General features: G+C 48.1%; 4 protein-coding genes across 4 annotated transcripts; 1 reads left to right on the top strand and 3 right to left on the bottom strand.

The window, feature by feature from the left end:
* Window positions 1-2,487: 2,487 nt before the first annotated feature.
* Window positions 2,488-4,134, bottom strand: LOC100843205 (protein MIZU-KUSSEI 1). Its single transcript, XM_014903213.2, has one exon. The coding sequence runs from the start codon at window positions 4,132-4,134 to the stop codon at window positions 3,187-3,189; it is 948 nt and encodes a 315-aa protein (XP_014758699.1). The 3' UTR covers window positions 2,488-3,186.
* Window positions 4,135-4,697: 563 nt separating this feature from the next.
* On the bottom strand, window positions 4,698-8,147 carry LOC100837460 (peptidyl-prolyl cis-trans isomerase CYP22). The gene is made up of 7 exons (XM_003563849.4): window positions 7,820-8,147; window positions 7,684-7,707; window positions 6,888-6,975; window positions 6,351-6,443; window positions 5,530-5,562; window positions 5,245-5,301; window positions 4,698-5,061 (listed from the first exon to the last, which is right to left on the bottom strand). Exons 1-7 carry the CDS (start codon window positions 8,008-8,010, stop codon window positions 4,951-4,953), a joined length of 597 nt encoding a protein of 198 aa, XP_003563897.1. The 5' UTR covers window positions 8,011-8,147; the 3' UTR covers window positions 4,698-4,950.
* Window positions 8,148-8,477: 330 nt separating this feature from the next.
* LOC100842900 (splicing factor 3B subunit 6-like protein) lies at window positions 8,478-11,331 on the top strand. The gene is given in 3 exon segments (XM_003563824.4): window positions 8,478-8,562; window positions 8,565-8,742; window positions 10,907-11,331. Coding segments are annotated over 3 exon segments (444 nt in total). The 5' UTR covers window positions 8,478-8,492; the 3' UTR covers window positions 11,103-11,331.
* Window positions 11,332-12,990: 1,659 nt separating this feature from the next.
* LOC100830805 lies at window positions 12,991-14,679 on the bottom strand. Its single transcript, XM_003563828.4, has 2 exons — window positions 14,385-14,679; window positions 12,991-13,334 (listed from the first exon to the last, which is right to left on the bottom strand). Exons 1-2 carry the CDS (start codon window positions 14,588-14,590, stop codon window positions 13,247-13,249), a joined length of 294 nt encoding a protein of 97 aa, XP_003563876.1. The 5' UTR covers window positions 14,591-14,679; the 3' UTR covers window positions 12,991-13,246.
* Between the last annotated feature and the right edge of the window lie 4,221 nt (window positions 14,680-18,900).

Here is an 18,900-nt window from a genome sequence, read left to right as displayed (position 1 = left end):
TCTCTTTAGATACTACGGAACCGATGACGGCAAGCTAGGCACCGATGCACCTCAAATCCTCAATCAGGCATTCTGCTAAGGTGGGAGGAGGGAGTGGTGCTCGTTGCTCCCATACGATGTTGGTTTTGTTCGTAGGGTGATGCTGGTAGTTGCATTCGAGCTTACTAGGCAAGCTCTTACCTGTCAACCGTTTGGTAGGTACTATTTTCGGATAAAAAAAACATGTTACTTGTAATGACGGCCGAGGCATGTAGTCTCGACGTATCCATAGTATTCAACCTCAGGCCACAATTGTTCATGGTTTCTGAATTATATCATGATTAAACATGCAAAATAGCCATAGAAACGCAAAAGTAGTTATCAAAATGATTAAACATGCAAAATAACTGGTTACAGAACGCGATTACCATAATCCACTGAAATGACAAAACTGATGATAAACGAACGCGATTACCATAATCCACTGAAATGACAAAACTGATGATAAACGATGATCAACTATGCCACACTCTTCAATTTTTCATGTGTGTGCATGCTCTCAAGTTGTCACATGACTTCTGTATACATGACACAAGTCTTAAATCCTCTGCCCGTCGATCGCTTGTTGAACACCCTTCAAGGATGCTAGGGCCACCAAATGATCGATCCAATGCAAGAAATATATTTATGAAAAAAATACAATGACGATCGGACTTGTCATAATCTCACTCCTTTACAAGGAATTTTATGTAAACGCCAAAAATACCGAGGGAAAACATGAAGTGCCCAACCCTATGTTTTCTGACTTTTTTTGTTAAAAAGGTCAAATGGTAAATAGCAAATTTCATCATAACAGCTGAACATTTTGTGACGTTATTTTTTGGTTGTGTCGAACTAGTTTCGTCACGATTTCAATCGTTGTTCACTTCCACATTAACTGGTGTGGTTCATCTCTCTTAATTCAAGGAAAACTAGATTCGTCACAACACTTTGCATGTGAATTCATGTATGGTTTCGTTTTCACGGCCTTATTTGGTGTGGGTCCCACTGAAAAGGAACCGATCATATTTACAGGGAGTTTCTTCGAGGAGAAACATAAAGAAGCCTGGGGTCCAGTTTTCCACCCGAAAGCCCGAGATGGGTGAAAAAAAAGTATTTTTCCAAAAATAGGTATACAGAATTATATTTTATCCTGGAAATGATTATTTTAATATTTTAATAGCTAAAAAGGAATATTTTTCCAGGTCTCGGCCCAGGGCTTGGGATGATGGGCTGAAACGAGGCCTGTCTCGGGCTATGGCCAGGTATACTTCCATCCACCCTATCCACACATGACTTGTTGGTACCAAAGTACAAATTAAATGCCGCAAAAAATGGCACCATCAATTAGAAAACTGGCCAGGTATACTTCCATCCACTCTATCCATCCTTGAATTTGAAACCTCACTTTGGACCATCAATTAGAAAATTAATATATGAAATTTTCACCATAAAAATTACACCATTGGAAGCTTTGTTTGGATGCAAATTTAATGGTGTAATTTTTGTGGCACTTGACTCGCATTTGATCGGTCAAATTGATCGTTAAAAGTTCGACATCCGAATATGTGGATGTTTTGAAATTTGGGAAGTAGGAATTAATTCATCAATTAATGATTGCTAAAATTAGACAGAAATGCTTATCAACTTCCGATTCATGATCTTAATGCTGGGCCCCATATAAATACACCAGCCCAGAATGCTTATCAACCTCCAATTCATGATTTTAATCCCCGACCCTATATAAATAGAGCAGCCCACATACCCTCTGGTACATCTCTAGATATCCATTCTCCAGTTTTTTAGCATGGCGTGCAAGATTGTAGCAGTTCTCCCGGCTGTGTTCGTGTTAGCATTGCTCTTCTACAGTGGTATGTACAGAATTAGCAGTATCGATTACAGATCGTGATGTATTAAGTCCATGACCATATGAGACAGTATAACTTATTTATGATTGACATAGGCACCACCGAAGCGGGCACCCAATGTCAGGAGTACCGAGAGCCCTACGTTCCTGGATGCGACCTCAGTGCTTGCATTGCGATATGCAGGCAAGATAAGTACCAAGGCGGACAGTGTCGCAAAGGGGATGCTGGTGACCTCCAGTGCTGGTGTACCTGCCCAAAGGAGACACGAGAGCAAATGGCGATGACATCACCGAGCGAGCTAACTGGAGCATGAAGATCGATGTTTCGGGGATTGGCGGCGCCATGTGTAGATGGGGATTTTAGTGGAATTTTCTCACTTTTTATCAGGAAAAAGTTGGTGGTGAATGATAAAGAAATCAATAAGGGCTCATTTGGTAACGGCGTTTCCCTCCGGAATCCCAGGCCTTTCCGGTGAGAAAACCGCGGGCCAATTTGATCTAGGGAAGCCCACGAGCGCGTTTGGTGGCCCAACGAGGGGGAGGTATCCCTGTCTTTTCCCGGCCCTTCCACGCGGAAAAATTCCACGACCCAGTACGTCGGGAAAGAAAATCCCTGGCTCGCTCCTCTCGACCGACGCAGCCGTCCTTGGCGACCGCGAGCGCCGCCGGCGCCTCCCTCCGGCGACCGCGAGAGAGCCTCCGCCTCCCTCCGGCCCCCGCGCGCAACCCCTCGTCTTCCTCCGGCCCCCGCGAGCGACCCCGATGCCTCCTTGCAGCGACCGTGGACGACCCCGAGGCCTCCCTCCGGCGAGAGCGATCCTTCCGGTGTAGCCTCTTGTTACCAAATGGGGCAGGGGCAGTTTCCCCCGACTTGAAGTTTCTCCTAGGGGATCCCCTGTGCTCCCTAAATTCCCCGTCTTGGGTCTTGAACCCTGGATTTTTCTTCCTCCGCTACCAAACTAGCCCTAATTAAGGAGTTTACCGTGGGATTAATGCGATCGTATTCGAAAACTAGTGGCTATATACCTTCTGGATGTAATTTTATAACATTTTTTTTCTAGAAAATCTGTTACATTGGAAAATAAGAGGAAGAACATCAAGATGGAATTTGGATGTCAAAAAAGCTCGTTATATGGACATGCCGTTCACCGTTGGTTCCTATGTGCAAACCTTGAAAATTGAAATTAAACGCAAACACAAATGCAATGCCACACACACTTGTTACAGCAACAATTTATAAGAGAAATTAGCGCCCCGTCTCACGCCGCCGGCCCGGCAATGCGCGCGCGGTATGTCGAACTTTATACCCTGACGAAGAAGATGCTGAGCTCGGTGCCCCCGCCAGCGGCACCGCCGGCGTCCCCGTCGGGGCTGACCATGTAGAGCGACTCCGAGTCCTTGCTCCCGGTCACCCTCTCGAACCCGGCGCGCATGTACGCCACCTCGCCGCCGCCCGCGCCCGCGTCCGCGTTATTCTCCCCCTGCGGCGGCGGCTCCTCATCGTCCACCACATCCCCGGGCAGCACGCCGGCGCCGGCCGACACCGTGCTGAGCAGCTGCATCACGGCCAGGTCGCCGCCCGTCGCCTCCCGCCTCACCGCGTACCCCACCCGCCGCCCGTTCACGTACGCCGTCCACATCGCCTCCTCCATCAGCCTCACCACGCCCCCGCCCCCCTCGGACTTCTTCTCGCACTCGAGGGCGATGCGCACGTGCCCGCCGGAGGAGATCTCGTGCATGAGCTTCCCCGTGGGGATGCCGAGCTCGAGCACCAGGGTCGGCAGGCTGCCGGGCCGCTCCTGCACGGCCAGCGCCACGCGCGCGCGCCGGTGGCCGTAGAACGTGCCGGTCACGCGCGCTTGCTGTTGTTGCGGCTTGTTGTTGCTGTTGTTGTGGCGCCGCGGGAGCGCGGAAGCCGGGCGGCACGCGGCGGGGGCGATGATGGGGAGGGACCGGAGGAGGGAGCGGATCTTGCGGAGCGCGCGCGACGACGGCCTGCGGACGGCGGCGGGCGCCGAGCGCTTCTGCGGCTGCGCGGGCTCCCGGAGCGTGATCTCCGGACGCGGCGTGCGGGGCGTTGCCGGGGCCGGGGCCGGCGGCGTGGACGCCACGGGCGTGCGCGGGGAGGCCGGGATGGCGCACTGCGGGGTGGACGGGGACGCCGGGGCCACGGCCAGGCGGCTGGCGGCCGTGGGGGAGCGCGGCGGGGTCGCGCGGGACAGCGGGCTCGACGGCGTCGTGCGCGGCATGGTTTTCCTTTTGGTTTGCAAAGCGCGTGGGGGAGAAGAAGATGGGGAGAGATCACACGAGGAGTTCGATCTTGCAGAGTTAAGCTTGGGGCGGAAGGAATGGAGGCCGACGTGACGGCATGCACTTCAGTTCTCTGGGCTGTTCGACTTATGGAACACACGTAGTGCCGAGAGCAGCCGACTCGGCGAATCCGTGTCTTCGTGTATATTTTCAAAACGTGATCCGAAGATTTTTAAGTTATTTTTTACTCGGTCGTCCGATGATATCTTAGTTCTCCTGGATTCCTTAATAACGTGGGATGTTCGTGGCAGACCACTTGCATTATGCAGACACTGAGACGGACTTAATTATAAGGACCTAATGATGCAACTCTTACTTTTTTATATAGCTTTTCACTAGTACATCTTTTTTTTTCCAAGTAATTTGCCTTTTCTTTCTACAGTTTACTCAGTTATCGTAGCCAAACATCGCAAAGAATCGACCAAAAAATAGGCTCTACCGCTTTTGTTTCTAACTTTACTGCCGAGAGTGCATACAGAAACGTAGCAGTTTGTTCTTCAGATGAACAGCGGTGAAACCAAATACCAGAACAAACGTGCGAAGCATATGATGTCAAATACCCTGAACATGGACACAAGTCCACTGTCTGAATATTATTCCGCAGCTATGTGTGGCAGACTGATCCAGAAAGATAATTCGAATTTGTAGAGACTACCACACTTGGCATGCTTACTACAGGATCAATGCTGTTTCCTGCAACATTTTACATCAATGCGGCAAGGCCTGCATCAGCGTCAGCGTTGTCAAGGAGCGTGCTACATCTCGCCACACTCGCTTATGACGCAAGCAAGCTTCGGTCGGTTGTTTGGTCCAGTTGCTACGTTTTCAATCTTCCGCAGGACGAGCAGACCGTCCCCTAGCACCCTCTGCAATGGCGAGAAAAAGCGTTAATTCAACTCCGGCTCTATCCCCTAACTCCCTAAGTAACCTTTTTAAGCAGGCATTTTCATAATAAATCATAAATCAAAGAAACTGAGCAATGATACACACAATTTAAAAAGTTGGTAGCAAAGAATAGAATATCAAAGTTGGGAATCTGATGGTCTTACCCCGAAAACCACATGCTTGTTGTCCAGCCATTCACACTTTGCACAGGTTAAAAAGAACTGCAGTCACGTGGTAGAAAATAAGATTTTATACAGTAATATTCTGACTAACTAACTAACTGAGGTTGGAATATTAGACAATAGACAGGGACATGGAGGTACTCTCTCAGAAAATACATCTCCAGAACAATATCACAATTCTTAATAAGATCGCAACAAACTGGTTACAGGCCACATGTGCAGTCATACAGAAAGACAAATAAGTAATTCTTGCAAAGACGAAAGTACCTGAGATCCATTAGAGTTTGCTCCACTGTTTGCCTGAAGAAAAAGGTGAAACACATGGAGAGAAATGGAAAAAAGCAAGTAGTTAGTCATACAGAAGCAGAAGCATTATAGAGTTATAAGAATAAACATCAAACATGGAGAGAAATGGAAAAAAGCAAGCAGTCAGTCATACAGAAGCAGAAGCATTATAAAGTTGTAAAGAATAAACAATAAGCCTAAAGTAGATAAAAAAATCCTTAAGTGCCACCCAAACCATATGAGAAAAAAGGGTGCCATGAATGAATAGTAATAAAGCACCATCTGATGAAAAGAAAATCCGAACAGAACCAAGTAAGTCAGCATTCACCCTGCCTATAAATAATGCATTATCATGAGATACCTCACCCTGATAAGATGTAGAACTAAACTAACCTAACTTAACCTAGCGTATTGCATATGCTGAAAATTATAGCAAGAATAACATGTTACAAATAGAGTATGGAACAAATACCAATGTTTAGACCATTCACTTTATATTATACACAATCTATTCATAATTGCATACACCATTTAAAGGTTACCATCACACAACAGGCTTGCTTATTTGCATATTTCCTCTGCTGCCCCAATGACCAAAAGTCATACACAGAAGGCTTAACATAAGAGAACCGAGAGAACATTAACTGCTGTACATTTTAGGAAAGCAAGGAAAATTTATGCAAATACAACCAAGACATTAAGCCCAAGCAGTACGTCTTTTACGAACTAACATTGCATTAGAAAAGCAACATATCCTGACAACATTTCAATTTCAGTTAATAATCAAATGAGAGATGGAATACCATGGAGAGCAGGCCTGGTCCAGTATGCTTTGCAATGAAATTTTCATCATCAAATTTGGTACCGTAGATTGATATGCATCCACTACCATCACCCTAAAGGACAAAGAATAGTGAACTTTAGTTTGTAACAAACAAACCCTACATCAGTCCTGGCACCAAGATTACTGAAAACAGCTGGCCACTCAAAACTAAATCTCCATAGAGGCTTAAAGCAAGATGCAGCACTATGTCAAAGCATCAAATAGCTCAAGTTTTGTTTATCAATGTACGTACATGACAAAGTCCAAACCCTAAGTTCTAGAATAACAATAGCCAAAAGGGGCGTACCCATGTAGAGCCAGCGTGGTTCACAGGACACATGGTAAAAATCATTTTCTTTGAAACATTTAAGCTATATATATATACTATGTGACACCCCTAAATTTAAGTAAACAATATGTGTGCCTTGTACATGGACACAGGGTCATTTTGGCTCTAGGTCTACCGTATGTCAATTTATATTGTTGATGCCTGGAGCAATAAGTGTGGCACACAAACCTTCAAGAAATCACCTCCCTGTATCATGAAATCTTTGATAACTCGATGGAACTGACAACCCTTGTATCCCTGTGGCTGCTGTGTTTTCCTGCAACCAGCATGACACAACTTAGCATATCAAAACACCATATGACTGAACTACTAGTGCAACAATTATGTTTCATTTACATGGCCTCCTGACTAAATCAAATAACTCGCCGTTAAAGAACTCTAACAATTTACCCAAAACAAAAAATATTCAATGAATTGCTTATACCACCTGCACCACCTATGTTAGGACTATCCATCTCATAATTAAATATTAAAATAAACATGAAGTGCTACTGCGCAAAGGGAAAAATCAGTCCATCCAAAGCAGTGTTATATATCCACCTCACCATTCCACACATTATCCTACATATCCAAACCCACATCCTTTCGTTTGCCCCAAAATTTTCAGAACACCAAAAGAGTCAAACCAAGGAGCAAGCATCACAAAACACTCAAATAATGCTTCACAAAAATCATTGCACTCTACAAGCTAAATTTGCTCACCAGTCATGACAAACGGCAGAAGCAAAGTACATGTCAGATTAGCCATTCTTCCTTCATTCTATTCGTTTGCACACACCAACTAACCTCTCAGTCAATTTAACAAAACTAACCGTGACAAACACTAACACAAGCTTAAGTAACACTACAACAAACTCGTACAAGGAAGCTAACTGTTCCAAGTGGAAAAGGAATTCGGAGTTGCAGAATTAGCCTCAGAAATAAGCATAGCCATCGCAATAACCAATCGTCGGGGTATCCCCACCTGTACTCGCCAGTGCACAACTGCCTGAGACCAACAAAACAAACGAAGCAGAGATCCGTCAGAAATCAAACACGGCAGCAGAAGCAGAAGCAGTTAAGCGGAACCTAGGGTTTAAGGCGAGTGCCCAGTCCAGTACCTGAAGTTCTCGGCGGTCTTGGGAACGATGTCGGCGAAGAGCTCCATCTTGATGCGGCCGGCCGGGATGGACCCAATGGTCACGTCGAAGAACACCACCGGGTTCTTCGGGTTCGGCGGCCGCTGGTGCCACTCCACCGACGACGCCGTCGCTGACGGCGGCGTGGGTCCCGCGGAGATGGCGGACGCCATGGCCCGTCGGTGCTCGCGTTGCAGTGGAAGCTTCTCGAAGGTCCGGGAGCTGGCCGGAAGAGACGAAGGGACTCCGGCGGCGCGCAGTCGAGCTTGCTAGAAAGGCAGAGGTGAGAATAATGCGCTAAGATTCGTGCTCGAAGGTTCGAGCTTCCTGGACCATGGGTTCAAACCGTCACACTGACAGGTAGGTCCAGCTACAGGATCTGGGCCCGCATGTCAGGTTGCATATGCTAAGTCGGTATCGGACTAGCCTCCAATAAATAGAGGCCGGAGGCGGGGCTACCGGTTACGATTTTACGAAGGAAGCCAAAGCAGACGACACCCAAATCGATTCATCGGAACACCAAAGCCCCGAAACCTAAGGCGAAATCCTGGCGATGGCGGCGGCAAGTCTGCGGAAGGGGAACGCGCGGCTGCCCCCGGAGGTGAACAGGGCGTTGTTCGTGCGGAACCTGCCGTTCAACATCTCGAGCGAGGAGATGTACGACATCTTCGGCAAGTACGGCGCCATCCGGCAGATCCGGCTGGGGAACGGTAAGGACACGCGCGCCCCGCCTACGTGGTCTACGAGGACATCTACGACGCCAAGAACGTCCTCGACCACCTCACGGGCTTCAACGTTGCCAACCGCTACCTCATCGTGATCTACCACCAGCCCGCCAAGCAGTCCAAGAAGACAAACATCAAGCAGAAGAAGGACGAGATCGCCAGGCTCCGGGAGACTTACGGCATCGGCTCCAAGACCCCTTCGTCCGCCGACATGTAACTTACTAACTGAGTCGTTTCCTAAGCAGAGTGCTCTGTACTGGGAAAATCCAGAATTATTACTTAGTTAGTTGTGTAGTTTTTTATCTTCAGTAGGTTGTGTTCGCGGTGGATACTTAAATAGGTTGATGTATTTTGGCGGTATCACTGATCCAGTAAATTGTGGTATGCATCTGCAGCGATATTTGATTGCAAGATCATGGATACTAAATTTGGGTTTTACCTTGAAAATAGTAGTATGCACCTTTGGTGATACATGATTGTCCGATTTTTTATGTAGATGAAATCTATTTACAGGAACAACTATATGGCACAGTACGGCATGGATCCTGGCACGGGCAAGTACAACTAGTATCCCCAGATGAGGTAATCCAAATAACCAATTCCTTTTCAGGGGATTTGAGGATATATATCGTCGGCTACCAATTCACTCCCACTCATCCCGATATTCCACAAACACAAGAGATGCCTCCTCCTTCCCATTCCATCGGTTCCACTAGTGCAACCACTTACTCATCAATTGGTACAATCAAAAGTATGTCAAAGTTCGATAGCATCGGAGTGCATTACAACCAGTTGTAGGAAAGAAAACAACATGGGGCAAGATATTCTCGGCCAGCTCTTCCTCGAGCTCGTCATCATCAGTGGTCGACATACATTCAAGTTGAGGAGACGAGGAGTTGGAGACTTACATGAGGTCCCAATTGTAAGATTTGAGGAAACCAAGGATGAATTCAACATATTGAAGTAGTGACATACATGACCACAAACTTACACATTCAGTGCTTTCCATATTAGCATCAGATGTGTTTACAACACCTGCTCAACAACATCACCAGATTCTGCTTTCAGTCTAGCTGGAAGAATACTTGACTTATACTCTTCCTTACTTCCCTTCTCTGGCCATGTGGTTGAGGATATTAGAAAAAAGAAGAAGAAATTGACAATACCTACTATGGATGCCTAAGAGTAGGTCTTTGCCAGCTTTTCTGCCTAAGATTAGGTCTTTACCGGCTTGCTTAATAAGAGTAGTTTAATACCGGCTTACTTGTACAAGCTTATACTATAAGAGTGAGTACGCTACCTTCTTGATTATTATCATAAGAAAGATATTTGGAAGCGTAGTCGATAGGCAAAGAGCTCACCAGAAAATGAAATGAATATGATTATGCCCATCTTCGGGGGGGGGGGGGGGGGGGGAGGAAGAAGAAGCTCTTTGAAGGAAGCATGGCACCCAGAGGTAAATGCCTTTTTTTAGGTCATATCCCATAGCAAATCAAGGGTGCGGAGTCAGATGATTGTGAGAAAATGAATGCCTCTGCGTCCGATGCGATGGAATCCGCAGCAAAGTCAGTCTGACTAGGATTTGTTGACCACAACATCACAAGATTATGCTTTCAGTCTACCTGGAAGAATACTTGAAGAGAGAACGCGTATCTTACCTGAGCACATGGATGACTGTGAAGAATACGGAGGTACCAAACTCAGAGCTCAACACACTAGCGATGCTTATCTATACGAGACTGAACAAGAATAGTTATAATCTTTGTAACTTTATTATTATTTTACAATTTTCTTTCTTTTTTTTCTTTGTGACCTAGCTTGTATTCTTCCTTATACGAGGCCATATTTCAAAGGAGAGTTTACCTAGAAGTATTTAATGAGTCAGGCTTAACAGAGCTCACTATTTACCCCATGTGACATTTGCCCTCTACTCCACTTTGTCTCGATTTTTTATATATTTTTTTCATTTTTAATTGTTTTTTCTTAAGGCCGAGCGAGCCGAAACAGCCCGAATGGGCCGATTCGAGCCCGACCACGCCGCGCGTGCCCATCGGACTTTCGTGAGGGGGCTACGGTTAGAAGGAAGCAAACGACTCCCAATTCGATTCGTCGGAACACCAAGCCCCGAAACCCTAGACGAAATCCCGGCGATGGCGGCGGCTAGTCTGCGGAAGGGGAACGCGCGGCTGCCCCCGGAGGTGAACCGGGCACTGTTCGTGCGGAACCTGCCGTTCAACATCTCGAGCGAGGAGATGTACGACATCTTCGGCAAGTACGGCGCCATCCGGCAGATCCGGTTGGGCAACGGCAAGGACACGCGAGGCACCGCCTACGTGGTCTACGAGGACATCTACGACGCCAAGAACGCCGTCGACCACCTCTCGGGCTTCAACGTCGCCAACCGCTACCTCATCGTGCTCTACTACCAGCCCACCAAGATGGGCAAGAAGACCAACATCAAGCAGAAGGAGGACGAGATCACCAGGCTCCAGGAGAAGTACGGCATCGGCTCCAAGACCCCTTCGTCTTCCGACATGTAATTGAGCCGTTTCCTAAGCAGTGTGCGTGTATTGAGAAATCCAGAATAACTGCTTAAGCAGCTGTGTAATCGGTTGTGTAGCTTGTTCTCTTCAGTAGGTTCTGTTCATGTTTGTTGCATATCCATGAATATGACTGGTAATACTTTCCAATCGAATTTGATACTTAAGCTGGTTGATATATGTTGACCGTATCAATTATCCAGTAAATTGCGGTATGCATCTCCAGTGATGTCTGATTGTCACATTATGGATGCTAAATTTGGGTTTACCTTGAAAATTGTGGTATGCACCTCAGTAATATATGATTGTCAGATTATTGATGCAGATGAAATCTATTTAGAGGACCAACCATGTGGTATGTGTTGGTTTCGTTTACTCGATGTGATGATCACTGGTCAGGTTAACAGAGTCGCAACTCGCAAGCCCAGGAACTTGTTTTAGCCCGGGCAAGCCTTAAGCCATGTAGTTCAACAGCCAATTTCACCTGGGGTATGCCGGAGACGACGGTAAGCCAGGGCGGGATGGTAAGGCTATCCATCTTATAACATGACTAATTGGCAAGGATGTATTTGCGTTTTGATTCATTATTGGTTTGCCTTTCTGACTGCTTGTGTTTTTTAGTTGTTTGATTCATATCTGTGTGCTTTGCCTGTTGATTGCTGACATCATGGAACCCTTCAGCAAAAGGTAAACTCTAGAGATGGAGCACTTCCGTGTATCCAAGTGCTAAGGGATGCTGGGCAGATGTGATTTTGATGATACATGGCATGGTTAGCTTCTGTTGGTTGTGTTATGTCATTTTGCTGTTACCTGGTATGGTTTGCTTGTGTCGAGTGTGCTATCTGTTATGGGTTCTTAACTGATGTTAGGATTCTAAGATACATGGCATGCCTTCCTCTAATTTTGCCTGAAAGTTGGGTGTCCGCTGATGACATGTTCTATATTTTGTTGTCAATTTGCCACTTTGGTATTTGGGCCGTGTACAAATGTTTGTCGATTGTAGAGTATATGGTCTCTACTCTATGAGTCAGTGAACAATCTTGAATTCTCGGATTTTATCTGAATTTGGTTGTCCCCTCCGGTGAGTTTTGATTTCTATGATGTATCTGTAATTTGGTTGTCCCCTCCTGTGAGTTTTTATATTTGGGATGTATCTGTCTTTCTCTGGCTTGCTAGTGCTATATCTCCACAATGTGGAATTTTCTCTAGCTCGGTTTCTTCAAAACCAGCTACTTTGACAAAATTTTAATTTATCAAGCTCATAATGATTTTCCTGTGTCATTGGTGCCGGTTGGACAATATGACTGTGCTGGCTACATATTTTGAATGGTACAACAGAAGTTTAGGTGGAGTTATATCCTGAAGCAGCAATTGCTAGACCTGAGCTAGGTAAATGGCATATCTGTGGGTTGATTTGTGGTTTAACTCTTTCATGGGAAGGTTAATCTCAGTTGTCTGTATATGCTCATCATCCATGCTTCCCTTTTTGTCACTGTAAGATTCATCAAAAATTTCCTACCTGCAAGATCAGTTCAAAAATTTGCTACTCCCTCCGTGCCATTAAGGTTGGCACGGTTTTGAACTAGTTCTAGTTCAAAACCGTGCCAATCTTTATGGAACGAAGGGAGTACTTTTCAAATTTTATTGCTTGATGCATACAACAGATGAAAATTGACAAACTACAATGTGGGGAATCTTGGCACTACCACTATCACTGTGCTATCAGTACCATCCTCGTCAACAATAGTTTTGAACTCCCAAACTGCTTGATGCCTTTTGTAAGAAAAATAAATACATCCCCTTTTGGTTTCTGCAACTCCTGATTGCAGGCACAACGCAGTATAACTCATATAAACCTTCGGAATCATATTTCAGAGCTAACGTATGATGAACGAATCAACAAGATGGTTAGCAGAGTTCACAGTAGCAGCTCTCTTGGAATCAAACATTTCAAGACAACAAAGTACACTTTATGCCGGTATTATTTCTACCACCAGACCAGTTTAACTAATGATATTGCATACATGATGGCATGATCTGTTGGTACAGGAATTCTTCAACTCAAAAATCCACTTCATATAAAAATACCAACTATCTAGCCTTCATTATCTGATTAAGAAAATGTCAACAATGGAGCGGATACATTATTTATCACCATTCTTGAGCAAGGCGGCTAAACCCAGCGGCCAGTTAAACTTCATTGACAAATCCGGCTTGGCCACCTTAGGGGCCCTGCAAAGCAAAGATGATAACATCACGTGTTAAGCTTGGTAACATGAGAATCCCACGGAACTGTTACTCACTATGTAGAATATAGCACATGGACCCGAAAGGAGCAGCATATTGCTGTAGCAAAGGCGATCTATGGTGACCCCAACTATTATGTGGACTGAAATTTCATTCTCTAATTTTATCTGAATGCAGATATTATCATAAAGTACATAACTGACAGCATAAAGAATGTGCTCAAGGACAGCACAGTTATGTTATGCAGCCAGGATCATGCTAGCTACAAAGAATTAACTTAACATTGGAAGCATTTAGCAAAGGCCACAGACAAATACTATGCAGTAAGATCTACAGGTAAATTAGTTCACAACAGAAAGTCACATCAAATGCTAATGGAGAACTCCTGTGGTGCAACAGGTGTAACTTAATAAGTGTCCACACTAGAATTCTTCCTCACAGTTTTACTAGAACCAGTTCAATGAATTGCCACAGCTGGTGCAAATTAGAAAGACTTGACAAACCAAGGAGATTGAACTGTTGCTCATAGCGTCATAAAGATACCAAGGTCGTGAGTAAATTATAAGGTGGCATTCCAAATGCTTAAAACCCAAAAGGCTTACAATGATCAGAGCCGTCTACTGACATCTTATTGGATCACAGGTCATCAGAACGGTTCAATTGTCGAGTGCATTTTTAATCGGTTAGCGTCGCCTTGCCTAGATTGGTTAGTCATTCTCGTAATGCAAAATACTAGAAGTGGTATAAACACGGCTCTTGTGCGACCTAGGCATACAAGTACATGACCAGATGCCTGGTTACTGAACAATGGGTCTCAAGGCTGTGCACTTGGTTATACATGCTGGCCATTTTTAAGGATTATGATTAAGGATCCATGGCAGAATCATATCACGGACTCTAATTTACAACCTCAATCTGCCAACCAATCTCGTGGATTCCAGAGCCTAGCGCGCGCTGCAGATGCTGGAACGATACTGCTTCGCGGGGATTAAAAAATATTGAAGCAACTAGCGAGAATAGGGGATTCTGTCTTACTCAGCGGCGGCGGCGAACGCGATGGCGGAGGCGGAGGTGCCTGTTGGCGGCGGCGGCGGGGGAGGGGGGAGGCAGGCGGCGAGGGTGGAGAAGCCCTGGCGCTGCTTGTGCTTCTTGTTGGAGGTGCACTGGATGAAGACGATGCCCCGGCGCTTGACCACCTTGCAGAAGCCGCACAACCGCTTCACCGACGAGCGGACCTTCATCTTCTTCTTCCTCCTCTCGTCGTCTCGTCTGGCTCCGGAGCTTCGGATCCCGTATACCCGTTTGACGCCACGTATCGGGTTTGGGGTGTTGTGCTAGGGTTTCGTTTCTGAGACTGGCTGTGCCAATGGGCCGCCAGAGCCCAGCCAGGCCCACGAATTTCGTAAGAGCTGCTTACAGTTGACATTCGAAACAGCTGCTTACAGTTGACTAATTTTGCTTCGAAAAGAATTGTCTAAAGAAGAGCAACGGAGCCCGGTTCAAAATAGCTCGTTTAAGCATATAAAAGTAGCTCACGGCTAAAATAAGTCAACATTAGTGCAATGCAGTTGGTCCCGGCTCCTTTTCACTTGGCTTGTTAACTTGTACTCAAGCCATATTGCATTAGTTATGAACGGTGCTCCTCAAAAACTGAAAATGACCCAGATTTAACAATTCGTTCAAACTTATGTACAGAAAAAAATGGTGTAATTGTTCAAAATTGAGTTTACCTAAAGGATACATTAAGACATATCCAGGTCCAGGCCACTGCAAGACCAAATAATCGACCATAGAATGCAGCAAAAACATGAGAGAGTAAAATGTGACTCCACACATAAATCTAGAAACTATCTACAAATTTGGATTTAAACTATAATGCTATGACCTCTAAGGTGTATCTAGTTTCCACCGTCTTCTCCAATCGCTCTCGTGATGATTGGTCTTGGGATGAAGAGTCAATAGGTAGAAGAAGGAACCATCTACAGAATGCAACCTACTTGTTCTTCCAGATAAGTGAACTAATCTTCAACCATCTGATGACGGATTCCCATCACTTGCATCATCGTCTTTGTCATCGTCTTCTTCTTCGTCAGCATCTTCACCGACTTCACCGGCTTGTTGAACTTCCACATCAACTGCGACTTTTCGCTTAGCTTTTTTTTCCTTATAGAACAATTTGTATATCACCCAGTCATCAAGCTACATGAGAAATCAAGTTCTCGTTAGTGCGAGCCGCTGAATTAAAGTCTGCAATTAAAAAGCTTCTCTAGTTTTGCTTGATAATACACTGATGAGGATTTATTTTGACTGTTCGCATGTAATTAAAATCTTCAAGGCCATCTTGATGAATATGAGAGTAGTATTCTGGTTACCGGCGTGGGGTGAGGATCGAGATTTCTCTGTTTGGGATATCGTTTTTTGGGACCTAGCAGTATTTTTCTCTGGAAATCCGGGATACGGTACTCTCTTATCTTCCAAGGGGTCGGCTCCCCATGAGGCTGTTGGCCGAGTGCGAACGTGAGGTTGTTGACACTTCCGATCACTTTGCCACGGACGATGATGCTTTCTTCTCCGGTGTTTGACTTCCAGTACCCGATTTTATGGTCCCCTTTGTAGACAGACCGGGCTGGACGTTTGCCCCGCGAGTACCTCCGGTCTCTCGGCGAGAACACGTACCACGCCCCGTCGATGCTATCCCCGAAATTCTCTGCCAAAAAAGACAACCAAAAATCAGAAGTATAGGAGAATTTGTTGTTCGGAAGAAGAATTTGAAAGTGTTTGCATTGGTTACCTTTGACTGTGCTGGGATGGTCTTGGAAGACGTTGAAGTCCCTGACGATGTCCGCGGGCATCCTGCGGCCGTGGTACTTCCGGCGGAGGTAGCCGATGATCTCCTCGTCCGTCGGCTGGAACCGCACCCCCGGGAGATTCGTGTCCGCGTACTCGACCGCCTCGTCCTCCTCCTCCTCCTCCTCTTCCTGCTGCTGCGCTCCCTGGGCGCCGCTGGTGCCGCCCACGGCTTCTTCTTCTTCCCCGGCGTCGGCGAGCGCTGTGGAAGCAGCACCGGCTGGCTGCTCTGTCGACATAGGCTGTTCGTGGCAGGGCTCAGGCGTGGCTTCCGCAGCCATGGTGGCGAGCTTGGGCTTGGCCCTGGATCTGGACTTGGCGGCGGTGCTGCCGCGTGGCCGGCCCCGGGGCCGGCGCCCGGCGGGTGGATTGGGGGGATCGGCAGGCGGTGGCGCGTCTGGGAGGTCGGCGGCGAGGTAGGGCGCTGCGTGCACTGCTGGAGCTTCCGCCGCCGCCGCCGCCGACGCGCTGGCCTGCCAGTGAACGGGCCCCTGCCCCCAGTAGTAGCCGTTCTGATCGGTCCATCCTTGCATGGCCATAGCCATGGCGGGCGCTCCCAGTCCCAGCTGTTGATTCAAGAACGCCGTCGTCTGCGTGTCCGGCTGCAGATCGTGGGTCATGGCGCGGAAGAAGCTGGGATCGTCCAAGTGGTCGTAGCAGCCGCTTTCCAGGTACTCGGTGGTCGTCGAAGCGTCGTGTTGGGGGATCGCCGGTTGCTCGAGGGCGGCGGCCGCGGGCAGCAGCAGGTCCCGGAACATGGCGTCGGAAAAGATGTCGTCGTCGAAGTCGAACTGGCCAAAGCTTCTGAGCTCGGGGGTTACAATGTCATGCTGCTGCGGCTGCCAAGGATCGTGCCAGCTGAAGGATGCAGAGCCGGCCGGCAGAGACGAGGGGAAGACCGGCTGCTGCCATGGAGACGGCGCCCATGATATGGACGAGGGGAACGCCGGTTGCTCCAACGACGACCACGGCGGCGGCAATGGCGATGAGGAAGAAGGCGCCGCCGGCAGCGGAGCACCGAGCTGGCCGTGGCCGGAGCCGGACAGGTCGGTGGCGTCCGGGCTTGTTCCGGCCATTATGGAATATATGGATAGATCGATCGTTTTGCAAGGAGACAATTCGATGAACTGAAGTTAAATTAACTGTCTAGTGTATAGGGTAAAGAGCACAACTCATATTGGTTTGCCTTGAGAGTCATCGTACAACTTTCATTCAACAGATGGATACAGAGTACAACTCATGCCGGTCTAGTTTAACAGAGTCCTGAATAACTTGTCCAAGAACAAAATTGAGTGCATAATTTATTAATTTTGTATAATGGGATTGAGAAGTAAAAGAAGGTGAAAATTTACTTATTTCCTCCGTCCAACAAAAGATGTTTCAACTTTGACTAAATTTGAACTATATCCAAAGTCATGTCTAGATATATCCAAATTTTGACAAATTGGAGACATCTTTTGTTGGACGGAGGGAGTATCCGTAGTTCATCTATGTTTACGCAGAAAAAATTCAAATTTTTTGAAACTTATTTTTTTTTCGTTTTCTCCTAAACCCTAAGAGTAAATTACAAAAACCACCACGTTAGGGGTTAGGGTTTCACTTCGGTACCGATTTACGTTTTATTTACTAAAAACCACCGGATTAGACTAAGCGTACGGTTGCTAGCGAATAAACGCGAAAATGGCAAGACACCGTGGCAATCCAACTAAACCACCGTGGCAAGAGACCGCAAGCAGCCAAGCGGCGGCGCGCGGTCGCGAGCATGCAGAGGTGCGTGGGGCGGGACGTGCGGGGGCCCGCGGGCACAGGCGACGGCGCACGGGCGCGGGCAGAGGCGTGCGGAGGCGGGCGCGCGCAGAGCGAGCGGCGCGCGGAGGGCGGCCTGGAGCGCCCCTGCCACGGTGCTCCTCCTCCACCGACGCATCTCCTCGTCGCGGGCCGCCTCCGGCCACCCCCCTCGCCTAGCTGTCGCCTCCAGCGGCCTCGCCGTGCCTGCGTGGGGCATTTTCGCCCCTCGAACCTCACCCCGGAGCACCCCCGCGCACTACGTCTTCCCCGGAGCGGGGGCGCGCGGCCGCGAGTGACGGGAGCGCGCGAGGGGTGGCGTGGCCTCGGGAGAGGTGGCCGGAGCAGCGCGCCCGGGGGCGCGGCATGGAGCGGCGGCGCGCGGCCGCGAGCAGCACGAGCGGCGCGCGCGGGGGCGAGCGGCGCGGGGCGAGCAACGGGGGCGAGCGGCGGCGGGAGAGGCGGCCGGAGCAGTGCGCACGGGGGGCAGCAGGGCTGCGGGAGCGGCGGGCGGAGCGGCGCGCACGGGGGCAGCAGGGCGGCGGGAGCGGTGGGCGGAGCGGCGTGCACGGGGGCGCCACGAGCAGCACGAGCGGCGCGCGGGGGGAGGCCTGTAGCGGCGGCCGGAGCAGCGCGCACGGTCCGAGGGCGGCGGCGCTCCGCAGGAGACGAGGAAGCGCGAACGAGGAAGACGAACGTGAGCGGTCGAGGATCGCCAGGTTGGCAAGCCACGCTGGCCGTCAGTTTCGCGCTTATTCGCTACCAACTGCACGTTTAGTTTAATCCGGTGGTTTTCAACGACCAAAAGGTAAACCGTTACCAAACCTCTAATACGGTGGTTTCATGTAATTTGCTCAAACCTTAAACCCTCGTAACTACTTTCTTTTCCACCTGGGCCGGAGTTCTTATTTTCCTTCGC

Source organism: Brachypodium distachyon, chromosome 1 (assembly GCF_000005505.3).
Source record: "Brachypodium distachyon strain Bd21 chromosome 1, Brachypodium_distachyon_v3.0, whole genome shotgun sequence".
Taxonomy (NCBI): domain Eukaryota; kingdom Viridiplantae; phylum Streptophyta; class Magnoliopsida; order Poales; family Poaceae; genus Brachypodium; species Brachypodium distachyon.
Note: the sequence above shows the minus strand (reverse complement) of the source record. Positions and strands in the feature narration are given on the sequence as shown.